We start from the raw sequence: 18,897 nt of genomic DNA, 5'->3' as shown, positions 1-18,897 counted from the left end.
GGAAGATGGACTGCATATGTATATGTTCTTCAAAATGAAAAGTATTGTTTGGCAAATTGCTTCATTTTGTATTATTGGATATTATAGAAATGAAAGTATCTTTTCTTTCCCTTTATCTATAAATGACCACTGTTGAAAAACTGTCAGGTACTACTCAGGTGACTAGATGTATAAAACCTACTGAACACTGTTTGCAGATCCTTTCATTGTCATTTCCCCCTAATTGTAGGGCAGTTAGTTGATTTTCACAAGTATGACCACTTCATCAGTTTAATTATCCTTTGTTCATTATTCACCTAACTTATTTAACTTGTTTGATATTCTGTCCAGTCATGATCCTGCCTCTGTTATGATAATATTTTGAGTCCAACAGAATAAACCTTAGTCTTTTGGATCTTTTGAAATAGTTAGCATCTTGTCTTTTTCCTGACATCTTCTCTTTTGTAGGGTTAACAACTTTAATTCCTTTAACTGTTGATCATGTGGAAGGTTCCAGACTTTTCACAGTTCTCAGGAGAACCCTCCTGTTTGTAAGGACTTCAGTTCCAAGCTTGCTTTTCTGTCTGCCTACAGGATAATTTCTACCTGGATGTCCCCTTGACGTGTCAAATTCAGTTAAAGTTTTTCTCCTAGTCGACCATTTTTGGGGGGAATAAACTTTTTCGATCTGAAGTAAATCTAGTTAACTACATACATTTCTCTACTTTGCCCTCCTCCCCAAATGACTACTTGAAGTCTGTCCTTTCACATTCAACTTATAATCACTTGCCACTACAAAATACAATGGAATTATTTTTTAAATGGACTTTATATAACATTATATGTAACATTTTTTGGTATTGTAGATCTCCTAAAATTGCTGCAGAATGTATCCAACTTGCTTACAGATTTTTATATTTTTCATGTTTCCTTTTCAGTGGCTTCATTAAAGTACAAATAGTTCAGTAGTGGAGTCTTTGTTCAGAGGGTGTGGATATTTTCATCACTTTACATAATTACAGTTTGCTTTCTAAAATGATAATATAATTTTACAGCTCTACCAACAGTGTATTAGTGTGACTGTCTTCTCCCCCTCCAACATTAAAAGTTTAATTTTTTGACATTTGTGCCTTTTTGCAAGCTGTGAAGTGAAACCTCAGGGTTGTCTTGATTTACTTATCTCATATTATTAGTGATTTGGAGCTTTTTTCCCATGTGGTTGTGAATATTTGCAGTTCTTTTGAGAACTTTGTCGATATCCTTTGAGGAGTGACTACTGCTCGTATTTGTGTGTTCGTATCACACACATACACATACACACACACAAACACACATATAGTTCATACATCTTGGATACCAAATCCTTGTCAGAGAAATTTGATTTGAAGATTTTTTTTCCTGATTGATTGCTTCCCTTCCTATTCTGGATGTGTTAATGTTGTCTGTGCAGAAACTTTTCAGTTTCAGGTTCACTCTTCTGCTGTGTTTACAAAATACTGTATAAACATATAATACTGTGTTTATATTCCTTCAGTTACTTTAATTTTTTTAAGGTAGTCCTGTTCCCATCACTCCCTTCCCTGCACCCCTTATTCTTTCTTCTTCTTTGATATTCTTCCTCACCTCCCCTTCAGCCAATCTTGTGCCTTAGTTTTTAAATTCTATTTCCAAATGGGACTTCTCTCACTCTTTTCATTATCCCTCTTCTCTGTTTATTCTAGACCAGAGATTCCCAAACTTATTTGACCTACTGTCCCTTTTTTAAAAAAAAATTATTCAGTTCCCCACTGTGCTTTCTATTTTCTTTAACCCTTTAATTTTTTGGGGGGGAAATTTGTGTCATTTCAAAAAAATATAAAAAATTTTTAAATAATGTATCTTAAATTTAATAATTTATTGTAAATTTGTGGGGTTCTTCCTGCATTGAAATTTTGATGATGCTTTATTGTATCATGTAACCACATAGTATCATCTTGTAAACAAGTCATTACACACACATGTTCCTGCCAGTGCATGCTGGACTTCCCAACAATGAGCGACATGCTTATCTGCTAACACTTGCCTGTTAAGACCTGTTGGTGGACTTTACTACTGAGATGTAGTAACTTGAATTTTGTGTATTTATTTGGAAAAATAATGTAATCACCATTACAGTAATTCTGTTACACAACAGGTGAAACATGTCTGAATGGCTTTTCAAAATTTTCTTAATCTTCTCTTTTCTCTTTATGCTTCCACTGCCCTCTTGTTTTTATTCAGTGAGCCCCAATTACACCCGAGGCTACTACCACTCCCTGAACCTATACTTAGACCTTCATTTACTGATTCTTATATTATCTGTTCAGTTTCTTTTCTCTGTGTTCTTCATTTACTCATAAGTGAATGAAGAAGATAGGGTGGATTTTGATGTAAGCCTATCTATCATGACCTTGAGGTTTCTAGTACAACCTCATTGCCAGTAGTGTGTGAGGTGGTAGAAGGTTGCTGAGTGAGCTATGAGTGAATGAGCATCAGTTCCTGGATTTTTTTTTTAACATTCTCTTGGATTCTGGGTGCCCTAGTTCATAGAGATAGTTAAAGGTCTTTATCTTTGGTGACTAATTTCTCTTTTGGAAAGATTTGAGAAGTAAGGGGATCAAAGAAAATTTCTGATCGGCCATCTTGTTGCTTATGTGCTGATATGCATTCTTATGTAGGGAAGGAGAAGGGGTTATAAACAACATCAACCCTGACACTACTTCATGACTCCCTTAAAGAAGTCTTAGAAGTTATAGTTTGGATCATCTCAGAATTGCCTTAGAACAGGAAGACTGGTCTTCCTGGCTCTGGGACCTGGCACTCTATCCACTGCACCACCTAGTGGCCAGATAGTTCATCAGTCCATATATAGGTATAGAAGTCATTAAATAGACAGTGAGCTAGACCCAGAATAGAATCAATCAATCATGTGTTCAGGTAATAAACATTAAACACCTTCAGTGTTTCAGGCACTCTGGCACTGGGGATATAAGTACAAAGAAAAGACATTCCTTACACACAAGGAGCTTATATTCTAATGGGGAAGAAGGCAAGTAGATAGACATATACCCATAAATACATAGTTAATAAGTACATGAATATATATCACATTTAAATATGAGGTAGTTTGAGAGGACAGGCACAGGCTGTTAGGCAGATCAGGAAAGGCTTCATGCAGAAGATGGTCTTTGAGCTATATTTTAAAGGAAAAGAGATACTTTCTGAGGAGAAGATAATGAATGGGGGGGACATATGCAGGGACATAGAGAGGGGAGAGTGAGTATTGTGAGTGAGGAAAAGAAACACCAGTTTATTTGGATCTTTACATTGAGATAGGGGGAGTAATAGTTTGCGGGGCCAAAAAAATAGTGTCATCATGAAAATGCATAGTAGAAAAAGTTGATAAAATGGGCTTATGTCACGGGATGGCAGATGGGCAGCCTAAGTGTTCTTTTGTTATCCTCACTGTATCAGGAAAAGTATAGCACTCTGTGGTGAAATTACAGTAGGACATGGGTAAGAGTTGCACATGACGAGTAGATATGCATGGATTATGATTTATATGTTTGGAGGGAACAACCTAATCACTGAGATCATGGATCCATTTAAGTGTTAACTATCATTATAATCTATTTTCATAACTTTTTTAAAAATAAGTAAAATTGAAAATTACAAATCACTAAGGAATTTAGATATATTTTGAAATATTTCTGTATATAAGGTAAAATACTGGTATAGTTGTCTAAAGTATTCCAATTTGATTATATATTTTGAAGAATTTTAACACATATATTGTATATCAACATTTTTGGTGAAGATAGCTAGAAGACATTGATCTCCAGAGTCTGGCTGGCTCACTTTTTTGTACCCGCTCCCCTTTACCCTTAAGTCAGCTAAAACACATTGTTGTCATGCCTACTTTTAAACTGTAACAGAACTGAGTTTGTTGTCTTTGTGGTTAGTCTTGTCATTATTAGTCCTGTGTAGATGAGGAAAAATAAAAATCTAAAGAAGATAACAGGATTGGTGGTGACAAGACTACCAAGAGAAGTTTTCTGCCAATGATAATGCAGAAGGGTTGCGATGCTGAGTGCTGCATCAGTGCCAGCTGTAAACCTAAGGTTCCCTTCCCGGTAAAATTATTAAATTCCACCAATACTTATTAAATTTAAGTTGTGTACGTGATACTTTATTTTTATAGTAGTTCGATCAAGATTTCCCCAATGGCTTTTGTTTAATTATTGTCCCTGAGTTTACCACCTTCTGTTTTGGTTTTGGTAGTTCTCATTTGTCAGATCACTCTTTTAAGGACAGGGGCCATACATTATTTATAATTTCATTTCCCTCAAAGCCAGTACATTGCATTAAGTTAAGAGGTCCTTAATGAAATAAAAAACAAAAAATACTCACTCAGTGCCTACTGGAGGTAGCTAGGTGGCTGAGTGGATAGAGAGCTGCATCTGGAGACTTGAGTTTCATCCAGCCTCAGACACTCAATAGCTGTGTGACCCTGGGCAGATCTCTTCATCTCTTTTCACCTTAATCTGTTGGAGGAGCAAATGGCAAATCACTCCAGTATCTTTTTCAAAAAAACCCCATGTGGGGTCATGAAGTGTCAGATCTGACTGAACAACAACAAGAAGTGCTTGCTGTGTATCAAGCAATACTAAGTACTATGGATATTCTAAGTACTCTGAATATTCAAATAGTCCCTGTGCTCAAGTCACTTATGTTCTAGTAGAATAGGCAACACGCAAAGGGAAGTGTGGCTGGAGAGACACTTAGGTCCAGAAAATTACCTTGATTGTGAGCTGATGTTGTGTGGGGCCATTGACAAAACAGTCCCTCATCCAAGGATAATGGCTTGAGTTGATATGATCATATTAAGCTTATAGAATTGGAGTTAGGGAGAAAGACTGTTTCTTATGATGTGAGGACAAAGCTGTGGAGAAGACAGCAGAGTAGAGAGTGAACTGAATCAAAATTAATGAGCCTTTCCTGAAATAGTTGACCTGGAGAAACAGTCACCAGTCAAGGCAGGGCCCTGGGTTGCAAATTTCTCCTGGACCTCAAGAAAGAAGCACAGGTGGATATGATAGATTGAGATTAGAAAGTGAAGTGCTTCTTCAATGGCAGAATTAATGAATTAAGTTTACTTCACATTTTGCTGATTTATTAGAGGTATGACAATTGCCCAGTTTGGTTTAGTAAGAAAAAAATGTAATATATTTTCAGTCCCTCATCCAGATTGCTAGTGTAATAAATTAATTTTAAAATTCCCTTTCCATCTTTGTCTCTGACTTGACTTGCAATTCTATCCTTTAGCTTTCTCATTGTTAATTAATTTCCTCACAAACAGTATGGTAACATCTTTGTACAGTATAGTTATAAAAATGTGAAGTATAATATAGTTTATACTTTACTGTACTTTGTATACTATAATTGTAAAATGACCACTTTTTAAGTATAACTTATGCTCCTAAGCTACTCAGCTTTCTAAAATAAAGGATTGAATTTTTGGTTTAAAATTAGAAGGGCAGTTCTTTTGAATGAATTAAAATAATGTAATTGGTAGGGTCCTATGTGGTAAGCAGCCAGTTAAGCCCACTATTGAAATTAAAAGCCTTGTTAAATCAAGGATATATGTGAAATCCTTGTCACAGAATCTCAGAAGGTCAAAACTAAAGGGACCTAAATGTTATAATCATGTTATACGGTAGATATGACATTTACTGATGAACATATTCACATACTAACTCATAGTTGTCTGTATTTTTATGCTCTAAAATTTTGAAGATTAATTTTTTTTTTTGGAAAATCATAATTATGAAGTAGGAAACAGATTCGGAGGGGGGGGGCTTAAGAGAACTGAAATTAACTCTGTGTTCTCAAGAAATAAGTTTTTGAGATTTCCTTTCCAACAGTACTTCAGAAACACAGATAAAATTACTTCCTGTCTCTCAGTTTCCTGTATCCATGGTAACCTCTGTATTACACATTCACTATAGAGGAACCAGTGGGAAGAACACTGTTTCCTGAGCGAACCAGGGCAAAAAAATGTGGTAAAAACATGGAGTTTAACAAAATCTTGTAACTCATTTTAAAAGTAAATGTATTCACCGGTCATATGAGCAACAATAAGATGAACTTCTGGTTCTTGGTAAGATAACTTTTTAAAATTTAAATACAGATAGTATATTTTTAACTTTTAACGAATACAAAAAGATTAAAATGTAATGAAAAGCCTGTAGCTTATAGGAACTAGCATGATTATATAATGAATTAATATTTTCGTATGACTGCAATACAGTCTAATTAGACTTTAATTAGATTATGATCAGAATTAAGTGATGTAAAAATAAGTTGAATTGTTTTAATCTGCAGTGGTAGTCTCTATATATTATTTGTTTTTAACTAAGTATATACTTTAAATAGTGAATTGTTACCTAAGAAGTAATAACCCTCCTAGTGGAACGTTCTTTAATTTTCATGATCTTAAAATGCATATTCATGTAGTTGGAAAAAGACATTAAGTGGAATGTTTTTCTTTATAGCTTTTAATATTAACTAGTGCCTTACCAATGAAAATGGTGAATGAACTAAATGCAGAATTTGGGGTGTAATAAAACACATAATTTATTTTTAGACCCTTTGATGAACATTATTTACAGTTTTGCCTTATTTTTTTATAACCAAGTCTCATGAATAGAAAAGCCAAGCACAGGGCTCTATGTGGATTACAAATTTCTCTTCCTTGTCTACTAGCTATATTAGCTTTTCCCTGTTTTTTTTATTGATTCAGAAAGCGATTCTGGGGTGTCTATCTCTTTGCCATTTTTTGTACTGGGAGACAAATTAACTGCTATAGCTTAGGCCTTTCAAGTATTCTCAAGAATTTTCCTAAAAGTACAATGCCTTTATATCTGAGTGGAATTAATACAACCCATGTAAATCTAAATCAATAAATCTTCAGGCTCTTGAAGCACTATATTTGGACAATTCCAATATTTCATGTGTATATCCAAAAGCTTTTGTTGACTTGAAGCAACTGTATTATCCATGCTTAAACCGTAATTTAATAAAATGTTCAGATCCAGGAATATTTGAGGGACTTGCAGTTCTTTATAATTTATATTTACACTCAATCAGATAGCTTTTGTTCCTAAAGGATTATTTAGTGATCTAGCTTAGTTTATTATCTTACTCTGCAAAGAAATTGCCTCACTGTTCTTGAAAGTGGTACCTTCTTTGGAATGGTAAGTCTCCAGACATTTAGTCTGACTAACAGTAAAATTTCAAAGATAGCAGACTCTCAGCATTTCTACATCTTGGAAACCTTAAGTGTTTGTATCTTGAAGGTAACAATTTAACAAAGGTCCCATCAAATGCTTCTAGTGTACTTAAAAACCTTAAAAAACGTAATTTGTCCGATAACCACATTGACTCAATACATCCTTTTGCATTTAAAGAACTAGTCAAGCTGAAATACGCACTTCTGAAAAATGCAAGCATCGGAAATGTTTATAAGGATGAATTTAGTGGAATTAATAATCTTAAACATGATTATTTTAAGCCGTTATGATTTGGAAAATTTAAATTGTAGCATGTTTAGATTATTAGACAAGTTAATGTACCTGCAGTTATATAGAAACATAATAACCAGCATTGATGGTAATACATTTGAAATGGGGAACTTTGTTAAAGATTCTTAATCTGTCATTTAATAATCTTACAGACCTGCATCCTAGAATTCTTAAATTCTTATCTTCATTGATACATCTTCAAGCCAGTTATAATCCTTGGGACTGTAGCTGCAAATTGTTGAGTCTACGTGACTGGCTAACACCATTAGCCATTATTCTGAACATCTGTTGTCAAAATCATCCATCAATGCATGGCAGAGCTTTGCATTATATTAAGTCGACTGAATTTGCAGATTGCCTTACTTCTCCAACTAATGGATCACCAGCCTGGGCAATAGAATCTCTTCAGATTCATCACAAGACTGTGACGTTAATGATGGCCTGGCATAAATTAGCCACATTTGGAAAACATTTTGAAAAGTCTGAAACTGAGAGTGTTGCCTTCAGAGGAAGAGTTCTGACTTCAACTCCCAGTAGATTTTTTCAAGAACATGCTTTTGAGAATCCATCAGAGACAACAACAGTGTTACCGGTACACATACAGCTTAACCCTGTTAACTTGAGTGTGGAAAACAGTAGTGTCCTACCAAACAGTGTTGTCTCTTTAACACAAGAGACAGCTTTGATATGTACGCAGGAAGTTGAGAAGTTGAATCAGGCTTTTGACATTTTGCTAGTTTTTTTCATTTTAGCTTGTGTTGTGATTATTTTTCTGATCTTTAAGATTATTCAGTTTAATCAAAAACTGAAGATACAAGAAAACTCCGGTGAAAACAAGCTAGAATACTACAGTTTTTATCAATCAGCTAGGTATAATGTTACAGAACCACTTTGTTCTAGGACTCAGAATCCATTAGGAAGAACAGTTATGGAACAAGTTGGACTTCCTAAACAAATAATGCCTGAAAGTCAGGCACAGGTCATCCTGTTTGAACATTCTGCCTTGTGATGATATTCATCTTAACTCTATGTGTGGACTACAAGATTTAAAACACATAACATCTGATAGCAGAAGTACACTTTTTTTTTATATGAGTTATTTCAATATAGCATTATTAAGCAATGCATAATGACTTTTTTTGGTGTTACTATGAAATGATACATTGAGTTGCTGATTATTAATGATGTTTTATACTTTAGTAATAGTGCATTATGTAGCAAAATAATGAGTGTGGAGTATTTTCCAGATACTCATTGATCATTTATAGTCAAAATATCAAACATAGATGCTATAAATGTATTGCTTCTTATTATCCCTCATTCTGTCATTTATATATGCATACATATGAATAGTTTCCCTAAAACATTTGTTTTGTTTTGTTCATTCTATCTGAAGTTCATGCTCTCCTTGTAAAGCCTTTTTGACTTTTTATTTGGGGATAAATCATTATAAAAAATGACATTAAATAATTTGTATTTGAATCAAGATTATTTTTGATAGTGTTCTGAGATTGAAGGGTTTGTGGAATAAAATATCTCTTCAAAGTCCTCCAGTATTTTAGTTGGTAATTTAAGAGTGCAGAGAAAAGCAGAAGGGTATTCTATAGTGGTATTCATTTAGAAGTGGTAAAAATTACCTACACGCTCACGTCCACAAAATATGAACACTATCCATACTCCATGCCATCTCAAGCCTTACTTTTGGTTATAGTAGTATTCAGAAACATTTGATTGCTTGTTTTAAGAATTACTACCTTTATTTTAACTGCCTCTTACATTAATGAAAAGTAGTGAGCTCTGAACTTCTCTCCTCCCACTCTTTGAAATTATTTTTGTTGTTAAGAGGACTTGAGTTGAAATCCCAACTCTTCTTGTATGGCCTTGGATAGCCTGAGTCTCAGTTTCCTCATCTGTAAAATGAGGGAGACTCTGAGATCGCTTCTACATCTAGAGCTGTGAGCGTAGAGTTTTGTGACCCTTGCAGATCTGATCAGATTTGTGAGCTGTGCTACTTTTTATAATTCCTTTTCCATTTTGAGCTATCTGAAGTATAGAACTAAAAGATTTTAGAGATTAAGTCATGTTTTTATAAATCCTTCATGTTTTTATAAAACAAATCTATAATTGTTTTAGATAAAAAATTGGACTGTGAGAAGGGATTATAGAAAAAAGTATTATGTGTGGGTATTTTATGTGCACTCATTTTATGCTTGAGTTTTTATTAACTAGGAAAATTTAATCTTGCACATTTAAAAACCACAGTACCTCTGGTTTATATATAACTGCTCATCAACTCTCTTGTTTAAAAGTGCCCTAGAGATTTCTCATTTTAAAAGCTCTAACTTATGTTAGTTATTTCTCCTTTTTTGTATGTGTGTCATTTCTCTCTTGAGAAGTATTTACTCATTTCAAATTTGTATGTGAGCTCGACAGCTAAACTATAAACAGGCATTGCATAATTCTGAATTAAATTGTCTGAAGAGTCTTCCCCTCTTCATAACCTCTCTCACTTATTAAAACTTTGATTGGGTACATAAAGAACAAATAGTGTTCTAGTTTTTTAATAGATTGTGTTCCAGAAGCTTGTATGTAGGGTAGTTAATTTATAATTTGTTTTTTCCTAAAGTTATTAAAATATAAAGGTTATTTTTTTCAAAGTATTTTTATTCACAGGGCCTAATATAGTTCTTGGAACATAGTAAGTATGTAATAAATCCTTATCAATTGATTGATTATAAAGATAGTGGTTAGGTTTTCAGGATAGCCTTTAAAGGCCTAATATACTCGAAGGAACTCCCATTTATAATGTTTTTTTAAAATAGGAAAATGCATTCAAAATTCAATTGAGGATACAAAGGAACATTGCTTCCCTGGCAGCCCTGGCCTTGGAGGCAGGGTGCCCTCTTCCTACCATCCTTATCTTTCCTCCTCACTTTTTCCCTTTCCTCCTTTTACTGCAAGGGGACTAGAAAAGGTCAGGGGTGTAGGCTGGATCCCAGACGAATTTCAGTGGCTCTCGGGGATGTGTGGGAGTGGGAGTGGGGAGAAGAAAAGGTGGATAGAGGGATTACCTGGAGAAAATGAAGTTATAGAAGAGAAAGAACTTAGGGAAAAGACAGAAAGGGGATTTAACTTCCACAGTTGGGAAATTGCTTCTCTTTTTTATTTAACCAAATATCTGGGTCCAGAATCATACTTGTGAGTATTAAACTTGTGTTTATGCATCTCATTTAAAGATTTTGTGTACCTTTTACTATTTTGGGTTTTTTTCCCTCCCAGAATGCTTATGGAGAAATGTTAAATCTTCCATTGTCAAATCATATTATTTGTTAAAATGCACAAAAAGCATTTTCCAGTAAGGCTGCACACAAAAGTCTTCTTTTTGGTTTTTGTTAGTCTCTTCTGTTTAGGATTTTATGGGAGGCTTCTTCATGCTGCAGTGTAAAGAATGCTGGATTTGGAATAGGGATTGGTGAGTTTTTAAGTCTTCCCTCTTACATTTACCAGCTGTGTGATACACAAGGCATTTCATCTCTGAGAGGCTCAAATTTCTGATCTATAAAAAGGGAAAAGTAATATTTGTTACTATTCTTGTATCTTAAGAGATTGTGGCAAAGGTATTGCTTTACAAACCTTAAAGCAATGGTATGCATGTGAGTTATTAGTATATAAATACTCATTTGAACCCACTGGCCTAGGAGACTTTACACTTATGCTTGTTTAATGGTGGTTCTATCACAAGGTGTTCCTGAGAGAGGCTGAAAGCGGAGCACTATGTCACTGTTCCACACATAGGTGAAAAATAATTAGAAAAGCATTCCATTTCACTGTCCCTCACCTGAAGACTTGTTTTTAATGACAGTGATATTCTGAAGAAAATCTGAGTGCATAAAAGAAATCTGTTTTAATATCGGTTACCTGATATAGCACGTTAGACTCCAAACTTTCCTTTCAAAGGTCCCTTTCACATCTGATGAAATTTTATGAGATATCAGTTATTTTACAAAAGCCCTTTTTACTTCTCTCTTGGGAACCTCATAAGATGTAGGTTTTGTTGCCATCATTATCTCATATTGGTTTTGATTATTAGTTCTCCTGTATTTTTTTTTAATGACTCCACGTACATTTTCTCTTCTGTGCCAACATTATGTTTTAACTAACCATGGAGAAAAGAAAATTCACTTTACAACTTTTTTTTTTTGAAGCTGTCTGGTAGTCTCTCAAAGTAATGGAAGTTTTTTCATTTTCAGCTGCAAAAACAAAAAAATCTTCACCTTTCTAGATTGTAAAGTTTTGGAGGAAAGGAACCATATCTTGTGCATTTTTATATTCCACACCCAAATTTTGACCCTGGTCATCTGACATAAGTTTTTGATGACTCAAGTTCTTCACATGAAAAATGGGGACAATACTTGTAAGGACATACTTCACATGGTTGACATATGGATCAACTTGTATAAATCCTTTAAGTTAAAAGCTAGATGGTATGATGGATGGAACACTGGGCCTTGCATCAGGAAAACTTGAGTTTAAATCCAGCCTCTGACACTTATTAGCTGCGTTTCTATGAATAGGTCATTTAACCTCTGACTGCCTCAGTTTTCTTACCTGTAAAATGGAGATAACTGAATGTCCTCTCCCAGAGTTGTGAGGATAAAATGAGATCATTATTCTAAGATATTTAGTGTGGTGCCTGGCACATAGTATGTGCTGATGAATAAATGCCTCTTTCCTCTGTTGCTCCCTCTCTCCTTTAAGAGAAAGAACCCAGGAGAATTTGCTGCATTGCTTTGTTTTGCATTTCTCAAATGTACTTATGTATTGCTGTGAATTACAGTTACCTCTGTTTGTGGAATATGCCTCTTGTAGACTGAGTTCCACAAGGATAGTCGTAGATTACCTTAAGTCGGTATCTCTTCCTGTGCCTACCACAATGGCCACAACACAGGCACTTTAAAATAATTTTTCTTAAACGAGTGAACAAATAAGGGAATTGAGTGGCAGTGGTATGAATAGGATGACTATATGTCATGTGTTCTGGACTTTGTCTTTGTGTGGCTGAGGCCAAGCCCCTTCACTTTTCTGCCACTAAGTTTCTTTCTGAGGTGATTGGAGTAGGGGATATCTCAGGACCCTTCTAGCTTGAAGTTTATATGCCATTTAATAAAAGATGACTCATTTCATTACCTTGCTGGTTTTCTCTGGCATTGATCATGTTATAGACACACTAAATTCAAATATGAAGAATTTCAGTACAGATTTATGATATCTGATGGTGTGTAGAATGGAAACACTGTCCCTACCCTCATCCCAATCTCTTTTTCTACCTGTTTTTTCTTTCTTTCTCTGTGTGTATGTATGTTCTTTGACTGTGTGTGTGTGTGTGTGTGATCACTGGCATCCCATTCCCTTCAACCTGATCTCCTCATTGTTCTATTACAGGTCTACCTATCCCCTTCAATCTCTGTAATGCCTGTTCCATAATTAACAAACTAGCTTTCATCTTAAATCTTTCTTTCTCACCTCTTCCATCTTGCGACACTCACTGAGACCTGAATCTGTCCTGATGACATAACATCCAGGCCATACCTTTTACTACCATCTGAACTTTCACTCATACATTACCTCCCTCTCAATCCTTGTCCCCAACTCACTGGTCATACCTTCTCACTGTGGGGCAGTGGAAGTACTCCTTGCTCCCCTTGGCCACTTTAGATTCACTCTCTACTATCATTACTCTGTAACTTCTTTGAAATGCATTCAATCCATATTTACAATCCATTCAGGATACTTTCTGTCCTTCCTCAGTGTGTTTAGTGCCTACCTCAAAGTCTTTCTCAAATACCGTAACTTCTTAGTTCTTCAGCCTGCTCTACGCTACCAGCTTCACACTGATGTATCACCCACAAATGTTTCTCTTCCATTTGTATGAGCTATGAAGTTCTTGTATCAGCTCATTAAATTGTATCATTCATTCTTTCTTTCCTCCTGCCTTATTGCCTCAGCCCTATTCTTAGTCCTTGCTATGTTCTACAATCCCTCTGTCTCAGTTCTTTTCTAGGTCATCGTGCTTATATTGACTGTTCTCTCTTCCCTTCCCCTATCTCGTTCCATTGTTGAGTCATTCCAGCTCTACAGTATCCTTGACCCTTGAGTCTCTTGCCACCTTATTAGATCTCTGATCATGCCTTGCCAATCCCATCCTTTGGTTACTTCCACCCTCCTGTTCCTTTGCTCCTATTTACCCAGTTCTCAATACAGCTGAAGAAAGCCATGAAACTCTGTTGACTAGGACCACTGAAAATTTGTTAAATAATCTCAATTTGTACCTCACTGAAGTAAGGCAGTACTTTTACACCTTCCCACCTGGTTCACTGTCACACTCAACCTAGCACCTTTTCCAAACCTTTTCCTCCCATCTCAAACTTGTGATTTAGGGGTGCTGGGAACTCTGGAAGAGATCTGGGTTTAGGGGCTTTGGGGTCCAGGTACCAAAGACCTGGTCTTTTCCTTTTAGGGGTCCAGAATGAATCCCATCCCCATCAGAACCTTCCTTAGAACCTCCTCCCTCCATTTTTTTAACTGAGAACCTTGCATATTTCAGTGAAAAAACTGAGGCTATTTTCTGAAAGCTCATTCTCTCCTCATGTTACATCTTTCAGATGCCTTCCCCCCATCTCACAGGAACTGGTAACACTTTTCCTCACTAAGGCAAACCCCTTCTACATTGACAAGTGATCCTATTCATCCCATTTTCTCAGTCAGATGGCCTTCTTCATCATCCATACTCTATCACCAGGCTTCAATTTCTCCCTTTTTACTGGTTCCTTCCCTATTGCCAATTCACTTGTGGCAACATCAGAAAATAAATAAAACCGCTTTTATACTTTTATACATATCTATGCCCATATAAATATAGTCACATAAGCCAAACCTTCCAGTGTATGTGTGTGAATCATGCTCACAGCTAATCTGTATAATGCTCTCCCAGTTACAAGTTCTCATAGTTTCTGTTTTGCTTTCATCATAATAAAAGTGGAGAGGAAAACAGTTTTCAAAGAGAAATTTTCCTGATCTTGTGATCTGGATGCTGATGACTGTTGTTTTAAGCCAGCAATAAACAATACAGTATGCAGTTTTTGCAGTTGCAGTATAACATAAGTAAAATATTTTAATCTATTGAGACAGCTAAAATCTAGGTCCAAAAGTTTGTTTGCAGAAGTTTATTTTACAAAATACACACACACACACACACACACACCCCTCAATACCTATGTTTTCACAACTCATGGGAGCCTTTAATATTTGCAATTTTAGAAATTGTACCTTTGTATTCCTTCTTAGTGAGGCATTTAGATGGCACAGTAGATAGTGCACTGTGCCTGGAGTCAGAAAGACCTCAGTTCAAATGCAGGATCAGACATTTTCTATCTGCATGACTGAGTCATGATGAGTCACTTAACCTCTGTTTCCCTTAATCTACTGGAGAAGGAAATGCTAGACAACTCCAGTACCTTTGCCAAGAAAACCGCATGGACAGTATGTCCGTGGCGGTCACAAAGAGTGACACAATCAAACAGCTGAACAGCAACTTTAAATTCCTTTATAACAGTGATGAGACAGTAACTAATTTTTGTTAGTTTCAAATTATACTATTTGCCTTCCAATGCCTGTAACAATGAATATCTGGTTATCTAATACAAGGTTAGATTGATGAATCAATACAATCAACAAATTGACAGACTCTACAGATAAGTCTTCTTGGGGAAGATATCTGAAATGAGAGAGATGCTGCACAGAGGGTAGAGAGGCACAGTTAAAATGGAAGACCCTAAGGTTTTGGAGTTGGAGTAGAAGCCTAAAGGTCCAAAGTCAAGGACTTTGCCAAACTGAATTCAGACTTGACTTAACTTACATTTTAAGCATTGTAAAACCGACCACAGACAAAATTCTGACATTTTCTTAATATTAATAATTCTAGAAAAAGTGGGTTTTTCTTCTAATTTAGCAAGAATAAGGCATCAGCTACTGTTGATGTTTGTAGAGGCAAGTCTAAAATAGGATTTCTCAGAATTAACATGAAAATATTTTTCCTATCATTTTATGTGAAATTATTTAGTACTGTTTTGTGTTTAATAAAGGTTTTTCAGATTTCTGATCCTTTCTTTCATTCTGTGGACTTGGATGGAATACCCTTAAGGAGTTCTCGTCTCATTTCCTTCCCAGTGATTGTCTTTAACATGAGATTTATTAGTGTAGTAAAAAGGTGTATGTTTCCATTTAAGACAAAAATATTTTGAGAGTTTGGCCTGGAAAGTACCAGGAAAAGACACTAATTTTAGTTTAAATGTATAATTTCTGTTTCTGTGAAAAGTCACCAATTGGGTCAGTAGCTTGAAAGTATTGTTTTAATAAATTACTGTTCCATCATTGCATTTAATTTTATCTTCTATCAAATTATTTTAAGTATTCTGAGCACCATTGGAATTAGTACCTTTTTTATTTTCCACAGCTGTCTTTAGTTTTGGATATAATGAGAAGACCAAAAGTAATTTAGCCAGGGATTGTGATATATTGTAAGGTAGTAAAAATCCATTGGTTAGTCATTTGGGCCAGTTTACAGATTTGGTTCTTGAATGACAAGGAATTTTGAAGGAATTTTGGGGGCAGATGCAAAAAGTAAAGAAAGAATTGATGGAATTTGGAGATACAAAAGTTTGTTTTATGAACGCAGATTGCATCCTTACTCTCTATAATGATTTCAAAAATAGATCCCAACCCCCCTTAGTTTTCCCAAAAAACTGGGGAGGGAAGAGTGAGAAAAGAGAATTGAATGAAAAATAAATATATGTCTTTCACTTCTGGAACAATCATTCAAAGAATGTGCTCTCCTTCTGTGAGTCAGATAAAGGACTACTGACCATAGAAATTTGATAATGTATTAGTTCAACAGGTTTTAAGTGAGTCCTGTATACAGAACACTAGCGGGCCGGGAATGCAGCAATAGTTACAACACAGACTTTGTTCTCAAAAGCTTTGAATTTAATACATGGAAACATATATACATAGAGAACAGTGACATAATTCCAAAGGAGAATTCTAGACAAAGCACCTTGAAAACTTTGAGGAGGAAGAGAAGAAAAACTTCTTGAAGTAGGTAGTACATGAATTTAGCTCTATAGGAATAGAAGAACTTGAACAGATAGAAATGGAGAAGGGAGAGACAACCATTTCAGGCATGTTTGGGAGATAGAGCATGAACAAGTATGCAATTTGTTTGGAGTTTTGAGTATACGAAGGAAGGTGGCATGGGATAAAGCTTAAAGGTAGGATAGAGACAGATCATTATCAGGATCTTATCCTTTTTTCTGTATACATTGGGATGCCACTGGAGGTTTTTGAGTAGAGGATTAACACTCAATTTGTCAATTCAAAAAGTATTTTAAAAATGGCTAATTTATGCCATTCCTTGTCCAATATGATAGAGTTGCAAAGAAAAGAAACCTGTACTGGCTATCAAGGAACTTACATTCTAGTTGAAGGATACAGCATGTGTATAGAAAATTGAATACAAAAATCTATACAAAGTAGTTTCTGAAGTGAGTTTAATATGACAGGCAGTTTATTATCAGTAAAGTGGGAGTTCCAGAGAACACAAGGGAAAGTTAAGGCAGATAGGGACCTGGGAGGAGTAGGGCAGGTGTGATTGAGTGGATACTAGCAGGTGGCATCCAGAGAAAGGAACTTTACTGTAAGGCATCTAATGGTTCAGAGTTCTTTATGAAAACATGGAGCAAAAGATTGTCATACCCTTCATAGTAGTGATAATGTTAATTTGATGCCAGTTTCTGAGCTGAAGACAAAAAAAGGGGTGGAGGATATGTGTAGCAAGTCCCTGATCCTGCCAGTTGGTAATGGCAGGGGTCTTTGAAATCTTAGGTCTCACTGGTTACAGAGAGAGGCATTTTTGAGGTGATATTCCTCAGAACCTCAGAAAGGTCATGTCTTTCCCAGGGACTCACAGTGTTGGACAGATTTTTTCCCCTGCGTAATGATGGAAGTTTGGACTTGGGATCTAGGAGATGGGCATTTGGTCCTGAACTAGTGATGAATATGGAAGAGGATGGGTGGCAGAGCAGATGATTCCTGATGACATGAGGGCATCTTGAGGCAGCATGGCTCAGTTTGATGCAGTGTTGGAATTGGAGTCAGAAAGAATTGAGTTTGAGTCTTTACGTAATTCCTAGATCTGTTACCTTAAACAAATTACTTAACCATTCACAGCCTCAGTTTCCTTATCTGCAAATTGGGGATAATAATAGCAATGACCGCGTGAGGATCAAATGAGATAATACCTGTAAAGGGTTTTACACACTCTAAAACAATATAGGAAGATGAGTGTGATGCGATAGAATAATCATTTGAGCAGCAGTGTGAGAGTGGATTGAAGAGGGAGGAGGCTGGGGGTGTAGTCTTGATGGGAACCTGAGATCCTGCACTAGGGTGGTAGTGGTGAGGAGGGGGCAGATGCAAAAAATAAAGAAAGAATTGCTGGAACTTGGAGATGTGAAGAAAGGGAAGAGATGACTCAGAGATTAGGATAGGAAAGTATTAAGAATTTAAAGTTCTTGTACTCAATCCTATCAACTCTGTTCAAGCTGTCAGATTAAGTACTAGAGCATTTTGATCATTTTTCAAATTTTAAACAGAAAATGTTTTCTCTTTGTTTTCCAAAATTACCATTGTTTCCTGAATTGTGTGATTCATAACATGAGTTTTAAACCTGAATAAATATATTTTAAAGTTTTTTTTTATGAACATGTTTAAGAACTCAAGTTTCTGTTTTTAAAACGTGAATTTCTTAATAATGCCAGTTTAGTTTCTCTTCTTGTCTCATTTTCTTTTCCATTTTTTTTCCTTCCAGAGTCATCCAGGATAAATTCTGTGGCATCATTAACATTTCAGTTGAAGGCCTACATGATGTCATGACAGAAGATCCTGAAACAGCAACTTATAGAGAGTAAGCAGACTAATGAATTTCACTGGGTTCTTGTTAATAGTTAAATCTATGCCATATTATTTCTTTTGGCAAGAGGGAGGATAGGTTTATATAGTCTAGTAATTTTGTTTGGTAAATTTAATATCTGTTGCCTTTAAATTTTTTGATGAAATATGATGAAATACTTTAAAAAAATCACTCTTTATTTTTTAACATAAATATTTTTTATTTGGACACTTAGGAGACATGGCTTTACTACAGTATTCTGAATTCTACTTCTTTAAGCCCAGTTACGCAATAGTTGATATCAGACTTTTA

General features: G+C 35.5%; 1 protein-coding gene across 1 annotated transcript in view; it reads left to right on the top strand.

Moving 5' to 3' along the window:
• IPO11 (importin 11) overlaps window positions 1-18,897 on the top strand; it is a 209,617-nt gene that overhangs the window by 160,044 nt on the left and 30,676 nt on the right. The window contains exon 28 of the mRNA XM_072605543.1: window positions 18,505-18,600. Within this exon, the coding sequence (XP_072461644.1) occupies window positions 18,505-18,600 (96 nt within the window). The remainder of the gene's footprint in view (window positions 1-18,504; window positions 18,601-18,897) is intronic.

Source organism: Notamacropus eugenii, chromosome 4 (genome assembly GCF_028372415.1).
Source record: "Notamacropus eugenii isolate mMacEug1 chromosome 4, mMacEug1.pri_v2, whole genome shotgun sequence".
Lineage (NCBI taxonomy): Eukaryota > Metazoa > Chordata > Mammalia > Diprotodontia > Macropodidae > Notamacropus > Notamacropus eugenii.
The sequence above is the reverse complement of the archived record's forward strand: the minus strand, read 5'-3'. Positions and strand labels throughout refer to the sequence as shown.